The sequence below is a fragment of the Camelina sativa genome, chromosome 15 (assembly GCF_000633955.1).
Source record: "Camelina sativa cultivar DH55 chromosome 15, Cs, whole genome shotgun sequence".
Classification (NCBI taxonomy): Eukaryota; Viridiplantae; Streptophyta; class Magnoliopsida; order Brassicales; family Brassicaceae; genus Camelina; species Camelina sativa.
Genome location: NC_025699.1, coordinates 8,448,055 through 8,465,104, shown reverse-complemented (window position 1 = coordinate 8,465,104; position 17,050 = coordinate 8,448,055). Strand labels below are relative to the sequence as shown.

Sequence of the window (17,050 nt, the reverse complement as noted above, 5' to 3'; positions counted from 1 at the left end):
AATCAGTTTGATAAGGTGAGTGCGTGACCATGAGCTTATCTAAGCGATTGGGTTGTATAACTTGTTTTGTGTGAAGTTGTGTAGGTGTGATGAAGGTGTTATTGGATGTTCTCTTCAATGTCTGGTTTGTTATGTTTTATTTGTGGTTGTACTCTTGATTTGCTTGTGTTTATAGCTCGTAGATGGGAGGATCGTCTCACTGGGTATTTCTGGTAATACTCACGCATCTCATTATGTTTGTGGTGTAGGTATTGTGTAGTGTGGCGATGAGGAGGAGGATGATCTAGGGTCTCGGTTGTGTGTTGTTGGACTTGGTTATATTGTTTATGTTGGAACCTTGGATAGAGTTATGCTAGGTTGATGGATAGAATGCTTAGGAATGTTATTGCATTGATGATGTGTTGGTTCTGTATGTTGGTATGTTTCCGCTGTGCATATTGGTTGTTATCGGTTTAATGAGGAATTGTGGTTTGGGTGGTTTAATTAAGTAGTATGAGATGCTTAATTATGTATTGTACTTATTTAAAAAAAAAACGGGTCCGGTTGTTTTAATTTCGTGAGACACGTTTTCTCAGACGCGAGTTGGAACCATCGGGGATTGTAACTGAGATCGTGGTCTCGTCTGGTGAGAGAATATGGCTAAGGTCAATTGGTGACAGCTTGTCTTGTGGGAAGATTGTTAAAGGGTGGGGACCAGGGTTCGAGGAACGCCTGGCGCACCAATAACCTACTGTGGATTTGGATGAATAGTTCCATTTGCCCGGTGAAGGGTTATGATCGATGCCCTGCAGGGCCAGCTTGGAGTCTGTTGGGCCGGCTAGCAGTGGGCTAGCAGGGTCAACAGACGGTCCGTTGGGGCAGCTAGCGGTGGGCTAGTGGGGTCCGCAGGACGGGTTGTCACAGAGTGATATGGAATCTGCCAAAAAAAAGAAAATGCAAGAAATTTATAAAATTAGTGTTTAGCCTAAAGAAGAGAACATCAAAAGGTGAGATATTATTATCACCTGTTTCACCACATCGACTTTGTTTTCGCTGTCGTTTATTGAAGAACATGATGGTACCGATTCATAGACATAAGTGGGAAATCAAATAGAGGGGGATGCAGCCTGGATGGAGAGCAGTCGACACGGTGGAATGGGATGGATTGGGAGAGACCAACATAAAATCCTATGTTCTATATTTTATTAATTTTCTGACTTTTTTAGTTTAATTGAATTACTTTGATTGAATAGCTGATGAGTGTACAAGTTTTTGTCTATATGCATTCTTAGTCTGTTACGTCTTGGATTTTTTTTCTTTTCCAAAGAGGAATATGTGATTTGAAGCAAATATTACAAATCCATGTATCAAATGTGTTAGTAGGAAATAAGGCAATCAAGATTAACCCATTAAAAGGGAGGAAAGAAGGGGGTCTTTTGAGGGAAAACGTGAGACCAATATGCATGTAACTGTGGAAAGCATTATAGCCAAATATATATCTCTAAAAGTTGTAGCTGAAGAATGTGAGTTACTCTATACTAACCAATTAGGTTTGATTGGTCCGTCATATAAAACTCGGTTTTGTACATATCTAAAAGTGAGAGAAAAAAACATCCACAAGCATAAGTGAAATTTTATATATGGTTAAAAGTAATGTTCATAGTAAATCATTTGTATACAAACTCCACTTGCTTACAACATCGAAATATTGATTGTGATTTGTGAATCAGTAATCTATGGAAAGAGAAATCGCGTATCAGAGTGAAGGGGAAACGAAACTCAATCCAGCCATCTACTCTGATCTCAATCTTCGACCTTCCTTCGACAAGTGGCATTTAGTATTTTCTCGATATAGTAAATAAACCAAGAGAGAAGCAGCCTCATATGTATTTTGATTGATAATGATCAACAACAAAGACAATTTCTAATAGCGAATTAAGAAAGGATACCAATATATAGCACCATATGGTCGGAGACAAACATAAGTAAAATTTTATATATGGTTAAAAGTAATGTTCATAGTAAATCAAACTCTAAAAAAGGCTCACTTTTGTGTGTGACAACATAAAATATAATAACATTGAAATGAACCTTTGGCTTTTTAATCAGCAGAAAGCAATAGTAAGAAGTGAAAATGATCAAATTGATTGAGAAAAGAAAGAATTTAAAATGAATTACAAGTGTTAAATTTCAATTTAGGATTTCACCTCCCCGTGCGACAACGCACGGTCGCTTTCCTAGTATCTTGTAATGCCAAATATAAATTCAGTTGGATGTTTTGTAGGGTATAAGCAATGAGGACCGTTTCTCTTGAGATTTTAATGGCTCCTGAGTCCTGAGTGAGGTACTTCTTTTGATTACGTTAATGAATGAGCGGTTTATACAGTGTATCATCATTACACACAACAATCACAATCTTCCTTCATTCTAAATACCAAAGATAGAAATATACTTCAAAGTATTTATCGTCCATTAATCAATAATAAATGTCTAAAAATAAAAACAAAACATTCTAAGTAAAAACCAATTTCTTCCTCCAAAATCCCTTACCTCCCAAAACTAAACAAACACAACGAACAAACCTAAATTTAAAAACTTGTTTTCTTAAATTAAACCTCTTCTTTCACCCATATAATATCTTTCTCACATCTCCATTCTAAAAAGAAAATTAGAAACCCCAAGAAAAACGACAAAAAAGAAAAAAGAAAATATGGATCATCGAATAGCAATGATCCTTGTCCTAACCCTAGTTGTAATGTATGTATGGGGTTCGGACGCATCAGCAATGCAAATGACTAAATTCGATGCGCCACTTCTAACTGAAAAAATCGCAACAAACAGATCGATAATTGTCGATATTGAAGGCAAAGGAGACTACACTTCGGTTCAAAAGGCTATTGATGATGTCCCTGTTGGTAACTCCAATTGGATTATCGTCCATGTCCGTAAAGGAATCTACAAGTATGTATATATATCTACTTTTAAGAGGTTTAACCATTTAAAAGTTTTTGATATGCCCAAAAACTTGCTATATATGCATATATATGACCAAGTCAGAGAAATCCAATATATACTAACTAATAGAACATTTCTGATTTCGTATTTTTTTTTTGGGAAAAAGGGAGAGAGTGCACATTCCGGAGAACAAGCCCTTCATATTCATGAGGGGTAATGGAAAAGGCAAAACGGTGATCGAATCTTCGCAAAGTTCGAACGACAATGTTGCTTCAGCCACTTTCAAAGTTGAAGCTAATCACTTTGTCGCTTTTGGTATCAGCATCAGAGTACGTATAACAATTGTAGATATTTGAAATTTGTTTTTCTTTTCAATTACGTCAAATAATAACATTCGTGCATGTTATGAATGTATAGAATGATGCACCCGTCGGAATGGCATTCACGTCTGAGAACCAATCGGTTGCAGCGTTTGTGGCTGCTGACAAAGTAGCGTTTTACCATTGTGCGTTCTACAGCTTGCACAACACTTTGTTTGATAACAAAGGTAGACATTACTACCATCAGTGTTACATCCAAGGCTCCATCGACTTCATCTTTGGTCGTGCAACTTCCATTTTCAACGTATGTTTCTCCTCACTATACATATTATCTAAATCATAGCGTATCTAATAGAAAATTAATTTCTGATATCGTTACAGAATTGTGAGATATTTGTGATATCGGACAAGAGGGTGAAACCGTACGGGTCAATCACAGCTCACCATAGGGAAAGCGCAGATGAACATACGGGTTATGTGTTCATAAGAGGCAAAGTGTATGGAATTGATGAGGTTTACTTGGGCCGGGCTAAAGGACCTTATTCTCGAGTCATCTTTGCCAAAACTTACTTGTCCAAGACCGTTGTCCCTCATGGTTGGACCAACTGGAGTTACGACGGCTCTACCGAGTTAGTCTTTCGATTAATTAACTTTTTACCTAATTTCGACGAGTACAATATTTAGTTAATGTATTAATATTCTTGAGATTTATCAGGAATCTATACCATGGAGAGTATAAGTGTCATGGACCAGGAGCTGAGAGTCAACAAAGATCTGATTGGGCCAAAGAGCTTACAAAACAAGAAGTTGAGTCTTTCTTGTCCATTGATTTTATTGATGGAACTTCTTGGCTCCCTGTTTGGCTTCAGCACAAGTCTTAGAGTTCATTATGCTGTCCCATTTGGCTTCTGGCGTATCGCATTTTGGTGTGGCTTGGAAAACAAAAACAAAACAAACATATATGAAGAAAGAAGACTTCATCTTTAATTTCTTCGACGGTATTTTATACGAGACAGTTTTCTCTCTTTTTTTGTTTTTTTTTTCTTTTCTTTTTCTGTTCTACTCTAAAATGTTGTAGAGTTATCGGAAACTCTTGTGTTATTTGCACACATTAATATATAAGATAGTTTCCATTTTAATAATTTATGTAACCTAAAATTAAAACAAATAATTCCAAATTGAAATATTTTAATGGTTGTAGATTAACTTTTTTCAAAAGAAACTGAATATTAGAAAATGATTTTAACTTTTTTTTCATTAGTGAGCAGAGCAGACCATGTCATGACCTCTTTGTTTTGGTCTTATCTAAGACGAGATATGATTGGATGACTACGAACTTAATCATGTACTTGACCGCACCAGAGTGTATAGGTTCTCTCTGGCTAAGAATCTCCCTCACAGCTTCAACCCAATAATATGTGACCACGTGTCACTGAAATCCAGTTCAGCTAAAGCCATCCAAAACTTTAGTAAACGTGGCCGGATATTGCACAGTAGTATCTTCCAAACAATGCCCGAATCACCCTTAATGTAACAATGCAAGATACACGAAAGCTTATGTTACTTTAGGGGTAGCTTCGTCATTTAAAGAATCATCTTCTTCTTCCCCGAGCCCGCCTTAGCTTCCTTCTCCGTCTGAGTCTCTCCTCCATGAAAGCTCGCGCAAACGGTTTTATCGGTTAAAAGCTTTTTTAAAACAATGCACTTCTTCTTCGTCCCGACTTCATCGTCCTCATCACCTTCTCAAGCGAATACTTCTTCGTTCTCTCTCTTGTTTCTCGCTCCTTCTCAAATTCCCGAGAATCTCTGTAAATTACCGGCAAAGATCCATATCGGAACCCATGGAATCTCCGGTCAATCGTTTCTCACGCATCCTCCGTACTCATCTAAGAACACGTCTCTGTGTGCAGTCGTCGACAGGTCTTCTTCAGGTGTATCATCATCGCAACAAAAGGAATTTGCGAACGGCGAGGGAGAGGGAGATGAATCTAACACGGAGGGAGTGTTGGTAGTTCGACGGCCGTTGTTGGAGAATTCCGATAAGGAATCTAGTGACGAAGAGGGAAAAAAGTATCCAGCGAGGATCGATGCTGGTCTGAGTAATATAGCGAAGAAGATGCCCATGTTTGAGCCGGAGAGATCGGAGTCGTCGTCTTCATCTTCAGCCGCGGCTGCTGCTAGGGCTCAAGAGAAGCCACTTGCGGTGAATTTGGACTTATCTCTGTACAGAGCAAAGGTTCTGGCTAGGAATTTCAGATACAGAGACGCTGAGAAGATACTGGAGAAGGTAACATCGCTTTATCATTCAATTCTGGTTCTCGAGTTTAGTGACTCTTTGTATAGTTTAGAGAGGTTTAATGTAAGGAGTAAGACGTCTACTAAAACTAATCCTGTGTTGTTGGGTTTTAAGTGCATAGCTTACTGGCCGGAGGATGGGAGACCATACGTGGCGTTAGGGAAGATACTGAGCAAACAATCCAAGTTAGCGGAAGCTCGGATCGTGTATGAGAAAGGGTGTCAATCTACACAAGGAGAGAATGCATACATTTGGCAGGTGCTACATGGTTTTAAAGCAGTTTGCTTATAAGACTTGAAGGCAGCTTTCTGTTTCTCATGCATATCATATACCTTTTTCTTTTGGAACAGTGTTGGGCTGTCCTGGAAAAAAAGTTGGGAAATGTAAGAAGAGCGAGAGAATTGTTTGATGCAGCTACGGTGGCTGACAAGAAGCATGTAGCAGCTTGGCATGGATGGGCAAATCTAGAGATAAAACAAGGAAATATCAGTAAAGCTAGGAATTTGTTAGCCAAAGGCCTCAAGTTTTGTGGCCGAAACGAGTATATCTACCAAACACTTGCCTTGTTGGAAGCCAAAGCTGGTCGGTATGAACAGGCAAGGTACCTGTTCAAGCAGGCCACTATATGCAATTCGAAGAGCTGTGCCAGTTGGTTGGTAAGTGTTTTGCATCATCAGATGACTGTGATAAGAGCTGATAGGACAATGCCATTCGAATAAGTTTCACCCTAGGATTAATCCTCTTTGATAATTGTGTAAAAAGAGAATGCTACTGTGCTAGTGCCATATTCATGACACCTAATTCTGGCCTCCCCTGTCTTCTCCTTATCAGTCACATGATTTAGTTTCAAAAGGTTGCTTGTATCTAGATGTTAACAATGAATGAGCTTCTCTTTTCTCACTAATGTTCATTCTTATGAACAGGCATGGGCTCAATTGGAGATACAGCAGGAAAGATACCCAGCTGCTAGAAAGCTTTTTGAGGTAACTGCTACATCGTTTTTTTTATATATCCCATTCACAATGAGGTCAAAGCAGCAAAGGCTGTATATTTATCCAGGAATGACTTACTACATGTGAAAGCTTCAGGCTCTAATCACACTTTTTTCCCATAGAGAGCTGTCCAGGCAAGCCCCAAGAATAGATTTGCGTGGCACGTGTGGGGGGTGTTTGAAGCTGGAGTAGGTAATGTTGAGCGTGGAAGAAAGCTCCTGAAGATAGGTCATGCGCTCAATCCTAGAGACCCTGTTCTCCTTCAGTCTCTTGGCTTACTGGAGTACAAACACTCATCTGCTAATCTTGCCCGGGCTTTACTAAGAAGAGCATCAGAGCTCGATCCTAGACATCAACCTGTTTGGATTGTAAGTGTACAAGATTCAGCTTGATTGCTCTTTACATGATCGATCTGCTCAAATAGTTTTGGTCAATAGGTTTTCCTTCTATTGGTTTTTAAGTTGTAAATAAAACTTAAACCATTTACTTAGTAGACATTGGTTTTACCCAGTTCTATCTGGCTAGCGAATTCAAGAGTCTTTATAATTGTGTATGGAAGGGGAAATGATTGGTGAAAGTGTATTCCGGTTTAGGCTTGGGGTTGGATGGAATGGAAAGAAGGAAACACAACAACAGCTAGAGAACTTTACCAAAGAGCTCTCTCCATTGATGCAAATACCGAAAGTGCTTCTCGTTGTCTACAGGTATAACTAATAAAATATTTCATTTGTAACTTTATGTGTCCTCTCAGCGAATGAACGTAAGCATTGAAAAAACGAGGCAATATGGCAAGTTTGCTAAAACATTAGCATGTTATTGGAGGATGCTGAAACAAATTCGTTGTCTCTACAGGCTTGGGGAGTTCTTGAACAGAGAGCAGGAAACTTATCAGCAGCAAGAAGATTATTCAGATCTTCACTGAACATTAACTCACAAAGTTACGTTACATGGATGACATGGGCACAACTTGAGGAGGATCAAGGAGACTCAGAACGTGCTGAAGAAATCCGTAACCTCTACTTCCAACAAGTAAGCTCTTGTACACATATTCTTGAATTATAGCAGAATCTTCCTTTAGACTTTATATTCACTTGTTCTTCATTGCAAAACAGCGGACAGAGGTTGTTGATGATGCCTCGTGGGTCACAGGATTCTTAGATATCATCGACCCGGCTTTAGACACCGTTAAAAGGCTCTTGAACTTTGGTCAGAACAATGACAACACCAGGTTAACTACTACTCTTAGAAACATGGGCGGAACCAAAGATAGCCAATCTAATCAGCAAACCGAGAGCTCTGTGGGACGCGAGGACACTGAAACTGGGAGTGGGTTTAACCTTGATGCGTTTTTACGCGAGAAGCTGTCTTTGGATCCTTCGAAGCTGGACGTTAATCTTGATTCTAAGAGGTTAGAGAGATTCACTAGAGGGAGAGAATAAATGGTGCTTGAGAAAATATGAGGGACATTTATTGGGGCGGTGTAAAGATAAAGGATCGAATGTGTAATTTTGAGAAGAATGATAATATAGCAATTGTCTCATTCTCCGGTTTCAAAACTATCAAAGATAAAAATATAGTGGTGAAATGTGTAAAGAGTTTAAAAGTAGGACTTTTTTGGTTAAAAAAACAAAATTAAATTTATGACATATAAGATTAACCTGATTTCGGAAATTACCGGCGAATTGATTTTTTTTTTTAGTTTTAAATTAATTTCCCCGCGAAAGTATAACAAGTGGTGTTCTGAATCCCTGGAAGACCCGGGCAATTTCAGTAACGGCAAATCTAGGGTTTTGAATTGGAACCGGAGCTCCGATGGGGGATACAAACGGAGCATCGTTCATTGAAATCGATGGCCAGGAAGAAGTCGTAGATCCATTTCTGGCGTTCATCGACTACGCCAGAACGGTGATTTCATCGGAAGAAGACGACGATGAGGAAAGTGAGAGCAAGAAGGATCCTAGTAAAGCCACGGCTGAGGTTAGCGGTCCGGGTTGGGGCTGGGTTGCCTCGCGTATTCTGAAAACCTGTACCGCTTATTCGAGCGGTGTCACTGCCGCGATTCTCTTGTCCGATCTCTCTCAGGTGCTGCTAATCTCTCTCATACTTCGATTTTGATTTATTCTTTTCGATTGGGGGTTTGTGGTAGGGGGAAGCTTAGGTTTGATAAGGTTGTGTGATTGTAAACATTGTAACGTTTTTGTCTGTTTTTTTTTTTTTTTTGAGAAATCGTTTCGCAGCTTGGCCAATGAGATTGAACAGTGTAATATGACTATATGAGATATAGCTTTGACTTTTGATTCTGGATGTAGTGTTATTGAGCCTTGTTATGTAGTGTGATTCGGTAGTTGATTCTGGATGTTTATCCGTTTAATTCTCGAGTGTTTTCTTTTGTAGGCATGGCAGGAGCAAAACAAACCAGGAATGTCAAAGAAGAAGCCGGAACTCATTGTTCAGTTGAAGAAGAGTCACAGAAGAAGAAGACTAGCTAACACTGTGACTATAGACTCTATTTATGAGTAGAATTTTTTGTCCATGAACAGCGTATTGGAAGCTGTTATTATTAATGCCGATGTTCTTCCTGGTATCTATCAAATCCTGGCAGCATTTTCATTTCCTCTGCCCCAATAAGTGGTTTATCAATCTAAATAGAAATTCTATTTCAGGTACAAACATATTCATGCTTACACTAGGGGATTTTTGGAGCTCCAACACCATTGATTTATATCTACATCGCAGGTATGCTTATTCGGTAGAGATAATTTATCATCATATCGGATTGAGATGAGTTTGACTGTTTGTTTCTGATGCATGTATAGAGATTCTTATAAGCATCTAATGCCTCTTGTATAGGTATTATGAGTTGGTGGAAACACCAAATGGGATTCTTGGGAAAGGCAGAGAGGTTTTGCTCACTGGGTGCTACCTTCGTACCGCGAGAGAAGGGTTTGGCACTCCACGGTTACTTCCAACAGAGTATCTTGTCATTTTGCTAGATGAGGTTTGGTTTCTGCTAACACATCACAGTTTCTGTATGAAATTTTATACAGAAAAGAATGGTTTAGTCTTTACCTGACTTTCAAATACTGCAGGACCAAGATGATGATGCAATCCTCATAGCAGCTCAATTTTGTTCCGATTCTTTCTCATCTGTTTCTCTTGAAGCTTTCAACAATGGAACTTCATACTCTTTGTATGCTAGGTAAGAGAGTATATGCGTGTGATATCACTGAATACTGATTTTTGTAAAAGTAACGTACTTAGTTGCAAACAGTTTCCAGAAACTGTAAACACTATTACAGTAATTAGATTTATCAGATGAAAACCTTTTGGAAGTAATAACGAGTATCACTGATATCAGTAAAATTGTTAAAAGACGCATAAAGTACCTCTTAAAAAAGGATGTACAGTGTACAAAGTATGTGTTTTAAGAGATTGAGTGAACTTAACTTCTATTGGCTGTTTATTCTAAAGTAATATTGCATTTTCCTCTCTTGGTTTGGGAGCAGGATTGAATCAATAGGTCCTCTGGAATCTGAACTCAAGTTCAGTACTGCACATAGAAGGCAAATTGAACTTGTAGATGGTGACGGTGATAGGTTAAAATTTGTCTTGTGGGGAGATCAGGTCATTTTGGCAAACCTTCTGAGGTAAGCTCATGGCTGGTTGCTTCTACCTTATTTTTTTCTACCAACCCCTTCTTACAGATTCGTTTTCAGTGTGGGAAGTTTGCTTGGGCTTGAGAGACCTTATATTTCTAGTCTCGAAGAGAGTGCAGTGGACGGAAAGGATGAGTTTTGCCTTGAATATGGTAGTGCAACACATCTTTATCTAGTGCCGTTAACCTTACAAGAGGAACGGGTGGGTGAACTTTTTTTTTTTGTCACTCCTCTTTTTCTGGGTCAGATATTTACGTTGAAATTTTATGTCACCAATGAGTGAGTATTTTTCTTCTTCTTCAGGTTTGTGTAGCATTTACCCAAAATCAGTGTCAAGGATCTAAACTGCCAGGTTCAGGCGGAGTTTCGCAGGTGACATTGCCTCGTGATGCCGAGGGGTCTACAGACTATAGTAACTATCCTTTTCAGGTGAGTAGAAGTTGAGATACCATTATATTCAAGCATGCTATCAACAGATGGTTTATAGATCTAGAGGCTTAACTTCATGGGTGTATGGTAATAGGTTTTTGTAAAGTTTTCAAAATCCCATGCGGTGATTGGAATGTTTTATATTGAAAGTGTGGCAGTATCTTTTTAGATATATATCAATCAATCCTGTGTCTAATTGGTGGCTTATTTTTCTGTGCACATTCTGTTTAGAAATCATGTAACAGGGTAGGTTATTCCACAATTCCATGGTTCACAACTTCACACTGAATCTAAGTCCATATCGCTACAAATCCTATTCTTTGCATGTCATTTACTGGTTTTCGTTCCAACATCAAACTTCATTCATAACGTTTACATTTTTGCTTGTCTTTTACTTGTGTGCACAGTATGATCTCTGTTAGGAATTCACTGCTTCTTAGGCCTAGTAACATAAGGAAAGAACCAATGGTCGAAGAGACTATATGTTTTTAGATCATACGTAAAGCCTGCTCTGGCCATTATTTTTGATTCTATTGCTTAGCTGCATCTGCTAATATTACTCTCCTTGGTTGAAGTTCTGCAGACGATTATAACGGACATTCGCGACAAAACCACTGGCATCAGTCTCTATGGTGTCGTAACAGATATCTTATGTTATGATCCAAATACCACAGGAGTGGTGTTTTCTTTGAAAATTGAGGACACGACTGGTGCAATATNCTATGGTGTCGTAACAGATATATTATGTTATGATCCAAATACCACAGGAGTGGTGTTTTCTTTGAAAATTGAGGACACGACTGGTGCAATATGGGCAAAGCTCCATTTTACTAGTTACTGGTATCAAACTGTTCTGTGAATTCCAAAATTTCAGCTGGACAGCAATTTGGAGCCTCGAATATTCTGTTTAATGAGCTGTTTATTTTTATGGTTTCCAGGTCATTGGGAAGGTTAGGGGTTGGTCATGTCGTGTACGTGTCTGGGTTATCCTGCAAAGTCACAAAAGAGAATGGGTACGAGTCTCTCTTGCTTTGAAAGTGAGAGCTATCCATCACTATTGACAAACTGATTTATCTCAAACCTGAATGGAATACTCGTCAATAAGTTTCAGTATGTATTGGTTTTATTGATTTAGCTTAAACATTAAAGGAATTCTTGTTTGGTTGAGCAGCCTTGAGTTGTTATGGCATGAGAAAGACGAGAAAGCTGCATTCGTCAACCTTAGCTGCTTGCCTGCATTTCTGACCTCTTCTTGTCTTCGCAAAATCTCTACGCTCTCCCAAATTTCAAAACAGAGAAAACCTGCAATAAACGTACGTCTCACTTTCTAAATGGTTCACAACAGAGCTCTTATATGTGTTTCCTTTTGAACATGTCACTCATATGTTTTTTTTTTTGGGGGGACAGATTTGTCGGGTTAAGCTGAAAGAGATGGACCAATGCCATAACATCAACACCAGATTATGGCATAGCGTTTGTGGGCATTTCATAGATGAAGAATCATCAGCATCATCGCATGGAGGGAATCTGCGATGTAGCTTCTGCGGAGTAAGCTGCAACAGTAACGCAGGATCGGAAGTAGTGAGAACATTCCACATAACGATAACACTTGCAGACGAGGAAACCAAACTATACGCATGGTGTACGGGTCAATCAGCATCAGCTATACTTCAGATATCTGCTGATGAATTCTATGACCTCCCAGAGGTAACAAGACAATTCCTTTTCCTTATGTTTGTGTATATTTTAAAATTGTTAATCTATGGCGGTAAGATAAAAGCAATGTAAAACTTGTCTCAGGATTATCAGCTAATGTATCCGTCATTGGAGAATGAGTGGTTCCTAGTGACATTAGCAAGCAGCGGTAATCGGAACTCGGTCTCCGGCCTTCGGTTGTCTCATGACACGGACGCGATTTGCTGGGAAATCACGCGCGCTCTCAAGATTTAAAAGCTCTACCTATTTTTGTAACATCTATTTAAAAAAAAAAAAAAAAATTATTATCATGATTAGTTGTTAAAACAAGACCGTGTTTAAACGAGTGGGAGAGATTTGTTTTAAGTTAAGAAGGTGACTTAGATTGAGTGTTGTTAGTTTACTTTTGGTTTGCTTTGGACCGTTGTTTTGAAAAGATGGTGGGCCCAGACTCCACCATTGTTTTGTCCGTTACAGTTTTTTGCTTCCGTGAAGATATTTTTCTATTCACCCACTGTTTATGTGAGCTGTTTTAATCCTATGGCCGCGATCGGTCGTGGACTCCAACCAACGGTCAGGATGTATCCAGATCGTTGGACAGCATTACAGCGAATAATTATAATTATTAAATCGTTGATTTTTCAATATTACTTTAGTGTAGTTCCATCTTCTTCCTCTTCATAACTCATTTTTGTCTTCGAGTGAGAGAGAGAGAATCAAATCAGCTTTCACAGAAAAAGGTATACAGAGAGAGAGAGAGAGACTATGGCGGAGAGTGGTGGACGGAGGATCGGAGTAGCAGTGGATTTCTCGGATTGTAGCAAGAAGGCTTTGAGCTGGGCGATCGATAACGTGGTTCGTGATGGCGATCATCTCATCCTCATCACCATAGCTCACGATATGCATTACGAGGAAGGCGAGATGCAGCTCTGGGAGACCGTTGGATCACGTACGTACCTTCTCAATCTCTCTCAATTTCCTTTTTCCCCCTTTTAGTGTTGCTTCCTGGACATGATAGAAATCGTGATCGATGATGATTAACTTATGATTTTTTTTTTTTTTTTTTGGTTTTAAGGTATACGATATGACACTTGTTTAGATCCTTTTCTGATGATCTTGTTTGTTAATTTGTGTTGACAGAACCTGACCTGAGCTTTACTCCATGCATCATTTGATTTACAATTGGTTTATGTGTGATTTTGCATGTTTAAATTTGGAAAAGACTCTGTTTCATTAGAAGTTGATCGTGAATTCATGTTGTATGAACCCTTTCTTCACATCTCTGTATTCAATCTTGTTGTTGTTTTGACTCTGGTATTTGTGTTTGTAACTTTTTCAGCTTATATTCCGCTGAGTGAATTCTCTGATGCTGCTGTGATGAAGAAGTATGCTGTGAAGCCAGATGCTCAAACCCTTGACATTCTCAACACTGCCTCTAGGGAGAAATCTGTAAGCTCCTTCTTCTTCTTTCAAAAGAACAGTCCATGAACCCTATCTGCAGCTTGAAACTCTTTTATCCTTTCAAACTTGTAGTTTGTTTGCTAATGTTGACATAACAAGACCTGAACTTAAAGAGTAACGATAACTTGGAAGAAACAGTTTATATCCTTGATGTTCTGTACTAATCAATCTGACTTCTATTACTCTTCTTATACGTATGATTTGAGGAGTGGTTAGGTCTATACCGTATTGAATAACCTGCAACTGTGCTGGCATATAATATGTTACACCTATCATAGTATTGTTCAAAAGTTCTTTGAAAGCTTTTTGTTGCCTTGTAAAATTTGGAAAAACTGCATTCCAATCCATATGAATGTCTTTACAACAAGTGTTAGTTTCCTGTTAAACTAAGATCCAACTTTTATGAAACATGGACAGATTACAGTAGTGATGAAGATATACTGGGGAGATCCTCGTGAGAAGATTTGTGCAGCAGCTGAACAGATTCCCCTCTCAAGTCTTGTCATGGGTAACCGAGGCCTTGGTGGCCTTAAGAGGATGATCATGGGAAGCGTGAGCAACCATGTGGTGAACAATGTTGCATGCCCTGTGACCGTTGTGAAGGGTCACATCTGAGTTTGGTCGGAGAACTCTTCTAAATAACCACCGTATATTTGTGTTCATGGTCGGAATTTGTATTGTTAACTGTTGTGTGACTGGTGTATTGTTCATCTGTATGGGTAAAAAACATTTCATCTTCTAATAAATACAGACTCTTTTGAGTTTTGAACCAGATTCAATCATGTCAAATGTGTTTTTCTCATTATAATGAATTAATGATTTCTGTTTTTGTAAGAGAAACGAATCACACTTGACCAGTGACAACCTTAGTTTACAAATTACAACAACACACTTTGTTAAATTTGTTAAAGACAAAGCATGCCTTCACTTGTCTCTGCTGAAGGAAACGATTGAAGCATAAAGATTGATATAGATTTGCATAATAATCCTAAGAATTCATCACATCGTAGTTCAACATAAATTATAAGCTAAAGAGTACTCTCAAGGAAACAACAAACACACAAAGCAGAACAGAATAAGCTTAACCGTCATAAATACATAAAAGTGATCTAACAGTCTCCATAGATAAGAAAGCAAAAGACACTTAAAAAACATTCATTCCTCAAATGATCATGCAGTGAGTGGTCTCCTCTCTAGTCTTCTTGGGGATATCTAGCACAAACTCGAAGGTGTCGATGAGCTTGAAGTTGCATTTGTCACCAACCGATATAGGGAACTCCCTAGCCAGTTTCGAGTATCCACCTGAGAAGATTGTCCGAACCTCCCTCACCAAACAAAGCACCTTCCATGACTTCCCATTTGGGTGACGAATCGTGAACATCTTAGACTTCTGTGGGAGATGATCATCCACAAACTGTTTTGGGATTGCCTGAAATAAAAATCAGAGATTCACATATCAATACATAAAACTGTGTGGTATAGTATTGTTCATTCAAGTCTTTTGTTTTTAAAATCTTACCAGGAACTTGAGGTATGATTTCTTAATGGTGATTTCGAATTCTGGAACACCATCAATGACCTTTTTGTTGCTCTTGCTCTTTCTCTTCTTCTTAGTCTTTGATGATATGGAAGCCTCACCTTTCTTCTTCATAGCTTTAAGCTCAACTCCTCTCGAAGACTCACCTCTTTCCGTACCATTCTTCACTTTCTTATTCAACATCTTCTTCTTGGATGTTTTGGTCTCTTCAGTTTTCTTCTTACTTATCTTGATCTCAACTCGTCCAGGAGATTCATCCATTTCCTCATTTTCCTTCTTCACATCTTTGTAGCTGCGTTGTCCTTCTCCACCTGTTTTCATCAACAAAGCAAAAAGATTTAGTCTTCTTCTTCTTCTTCTTCTTGAACTTCTCTGTTTCATAAAGCAGTGATTTACAAAGCACAAAAGCTTACTAGAAGAGTCCATTGACAGGAGATTTCGAGGTATGAGGATCTCCATGCAGTTCTGCTCGTAGATGTAGACATTAAAGATCATCTTCCCTTTGTGAATGAAAGTAATAAACTCGTTTCTTCCCAAAGAGTTGTCACTCACAAACTGATCCCATCCACGCTTCTCGATGTAGTAGTATCTCGTGTTCTTGGAGACTACTACATTCCAAGACTTTCCCCACTGCGCTCTTATCACCATCTTGTAAGAGAAGTCTTTCTTAGAGATTTTGCTCATGAAGTTGTATGGAAACGCTCTCTGTTTTGACCATACAACGAAGAATGTTACTAACAGTTCAATCCTTTTGTCAAATTACATAAACAATTTAAGAGGCCAAAGTTTCACTCTTTCAGTCTTATCATAAAACAATCTTTGCATAGAGAAAAGCAAAGAAGATAGATCTGAGCATACAGACAGAGAAGCAACAAGGTTTATGTTTTTGAGTGAAGAGGTGAACAAGAGAAACTTACTTAACGTGAAAAGCTAGTGAAAATATCCAAAAAGATAACAAGATTCAACTTTTCAAGCAGTAAAGATTTAACGTTAAGAACCATTAAACAAGCAGAAAACCAACAGATTCAACGTTTTAAACAAAGAGAGCCCAAAGATTCTACCAACCTAAAACAAGATTTAACTTTACAAACACAGAACATGAAGATTTAAACATTAAACACCAAAGAACCAACAGATTCAACGTTTCAAACTCAGTAAGTGTAAAGATCCAGAGATCCAGAGATCCAGAGGATAAACAGACTTAAAACCTTTTAAAGAAAAGAGAAAACCAAAAGACTAAAACCGTGGAAACCCCATTAAACACAACGAACAAAAACATTCCACCCTTCAGAAAAAAGAAAGCTATCAAGAACAACGTTAAAAGCATGATATGAGGTTGAGAACAAAGTTACCATGTACTCAGATGACAAATCTGCACTCTGAAAGATCTTGAAGAAACCCAAGTTCTTCCTTTCTTGTTTAATCAGATCAAAACCAGTGTTCCAACCCATCTCTCTTATCTCTTCTCCTTCTATCTCGCTCAAAACCTCCTCACTTTCGACTTCTTTCTCTCTCTCTCAAAACCTCTTCACTTTCTAACTTCTTTCTATCTCTCTCTCTTTCTCTCACTCACTTAGATATTAGGAATGGTCAAAGTCAGTAATATATGTATAGTTTGCCTTGTTTTCATTTACTACAAAACAAAGGTGTTGATGATGAAAAAAGCATTCATGTATTACCCCCAAGTGATTATTTCTGTTATATTTTGTTAAAAGGGTAATAAGATAGAA

General features: G+C 38.5%; 4 protein-coding genes and 1 pseudogene across 4 annotated transcripts; 4 read left to right on the top strand and 1 right to left on the bottom strand.

Annotated features, from left to right (window-relative positions):
- On the top strand, positions 2,645–4,440 carry LOC104746048 (probable pectinesterase 67). Its single transcript, XM_010467433.2, has 5 exons — positions 2,645–2,940; positions 3,101–3,263; positions 3,352–3,558; positions 3,636–3,883; positions 3,970–4,440. The coding sequence occupies exons 1-5, from the start codon at positions 2,690–2,692 to the stop codon at positions 4,133–4,135; spliced, it is 1,035 nt and encodes a 344-aa protein (XP_010465735.1). The 5' UTR covers positions 2,645–2,689; the 3' UTR covers positions 4,136–4,440.
- On the top strand, positions 4,778–8,082 carry LOC104746047 (protein high chlorophyll fluorescent 107). Its single transcript, XM_010467432.2, has 8 exons — positions 4,778–5,541; positions 5,665–5,808; positions 5,901–6,206; positions 6,474–6,533; positions 6,665–6,910; positions 7,136–7,246; positions 7,395–7,571; positions 7,655–8,082. Exons 1-8 carry the CDS (start codon positions 4,954–4,956, stop codon positions 7,979–7,981), a joined length of 1,959 nt encoding a protein of 652 aa, XP_010465734.1. The 5' UTR covers positions 4,778–4,953; the 3' UTR covers positions 7,982–8,082.
- Positions 8,238–12,707, top strand: LOC104746046 (annotated as a pseudogene).
- Positions 12,991–14,565, top strand: LOC104746045 (universal stress protein PHOS32). The gene is made up of 3 exons (XM_010467430.2): positions 12,991–13,271; positions 13,662–13,771; positions 14,201–14,565. Exons 1-3 carry the CDS (start codon positions 13,088–13,090, stop codon positions 14,396–14,398), a joined length of 492 nt encoding a protein of 163 aa, XP_010465732.1. The 5' UTR covers positions 12,991–13,087; the 3' UTR covers positions 14,399–14,565.
- LOC104746044 (B3 domain-containing protein At3g17010-like) lies at positions 14,810–16,909 on the bottom strand. The gene is made up of 4 exons (XM_010467429.1): positions 16,673–16,909; positions 15,734–16,025; positions 15,303–15,631; positions 14,810–15,212 (listed from the first exon to the last, which is right to left on the bottom strand). Exons 1-4 carry the CDS (start codon positions 16,769–16,771, stop codon positions 14,946–14,948), a joined length of 987 nt encoding a protein of 328 aa, XP_010465731.1. The 5' UTR covers positions 16,772–16,909; the 3' UTR covers positions 14,810–14,945.

Bases quoted from the DNA above. Each gene is read 5' to 3' on its own strand.
- LOC104746047 (XM_010467432.2), top strand. From the start codon at position 4,954: ATGCACTTCTTCTTCGTCCCGACTTCATCGTCCTCATCACCTTCTCAA. The intron at 6,207-6,473 runs GTAAGTGTTTTG...TCTTATGAACAG, and splicing joins AGAGCTGTGCCAGTTGGTTG to GCATGGGCTCAATTGGAGAT. The intron at 7,247-7,394 runs GTATAACTAATA...TTGTCTCTACAG, and splicing joins GTGCTTCTCGTTGTCTACAG to GCTTGGGGAGTTCTTGAACA.
- LOC104746045 (XM_010467430.2), top strand. From the start codon at position 13,088: ATGGCGGAGAGTGGTGGACGGAGGATCGGAGTAGCAGTGGATTTCTCG. The intron at 13,272-13,661 runs GTACGTACCTTC...TAACTTTTTCAG, and splicing joins CTGGGAGACCGTTGGATCAC to CTTATATTCCGCTGAGTGAA. The intron at 13,772-14,200 runs GTAAGCTCCTTC...AAACATGGACAG, and splicing joins CTGCCTCTAGGGAGAAATCT to ATTACAGTAGTGATGAAGAT.
- LOC104746048 (XM_010467433.2), top strand. From the start codon at position 2,690: ATGGATCATCGAATAGCAATGATCCTTGTCCTAACCCTAGTTGTAATG. The intron at 3,264-3,351 runs GTACGTATAACA...ATGAATGTATAG, and splicing joins CTTTTGGTATCAGCATCAGA to AATGATGCACCCGTCGGAAT. The intron at 3,559-3,635 runs GTATGTTTCTCC...ATATCGTTACAG, and splicing joins GTGCAACTTCCATTTTCAAC to AATTGTGAGATATTTGTGAT.
- LOC104746044 (XM_010467429.1), bottom strand. From the start codon at position 16,771: ATGGGTTGGAACACTGGTTTTGATCTGATTAAACAAGAAAGGAAGAAC. The intron at 16,026-16,672 runs GTAACTTTGTTC...TGGTCAAAACAG, and splicing joins ATTTGTCATCTGAGTACATG to AGAGCGTTTCCATACAACTT. The intron at 15,632-15,733 runs GTAAGCTTTTGT...TGATGAAAACAG, and splicing joins CCTGTCAATGGACTCTTCTA to GTGGAGAAGGACAACGCAGC.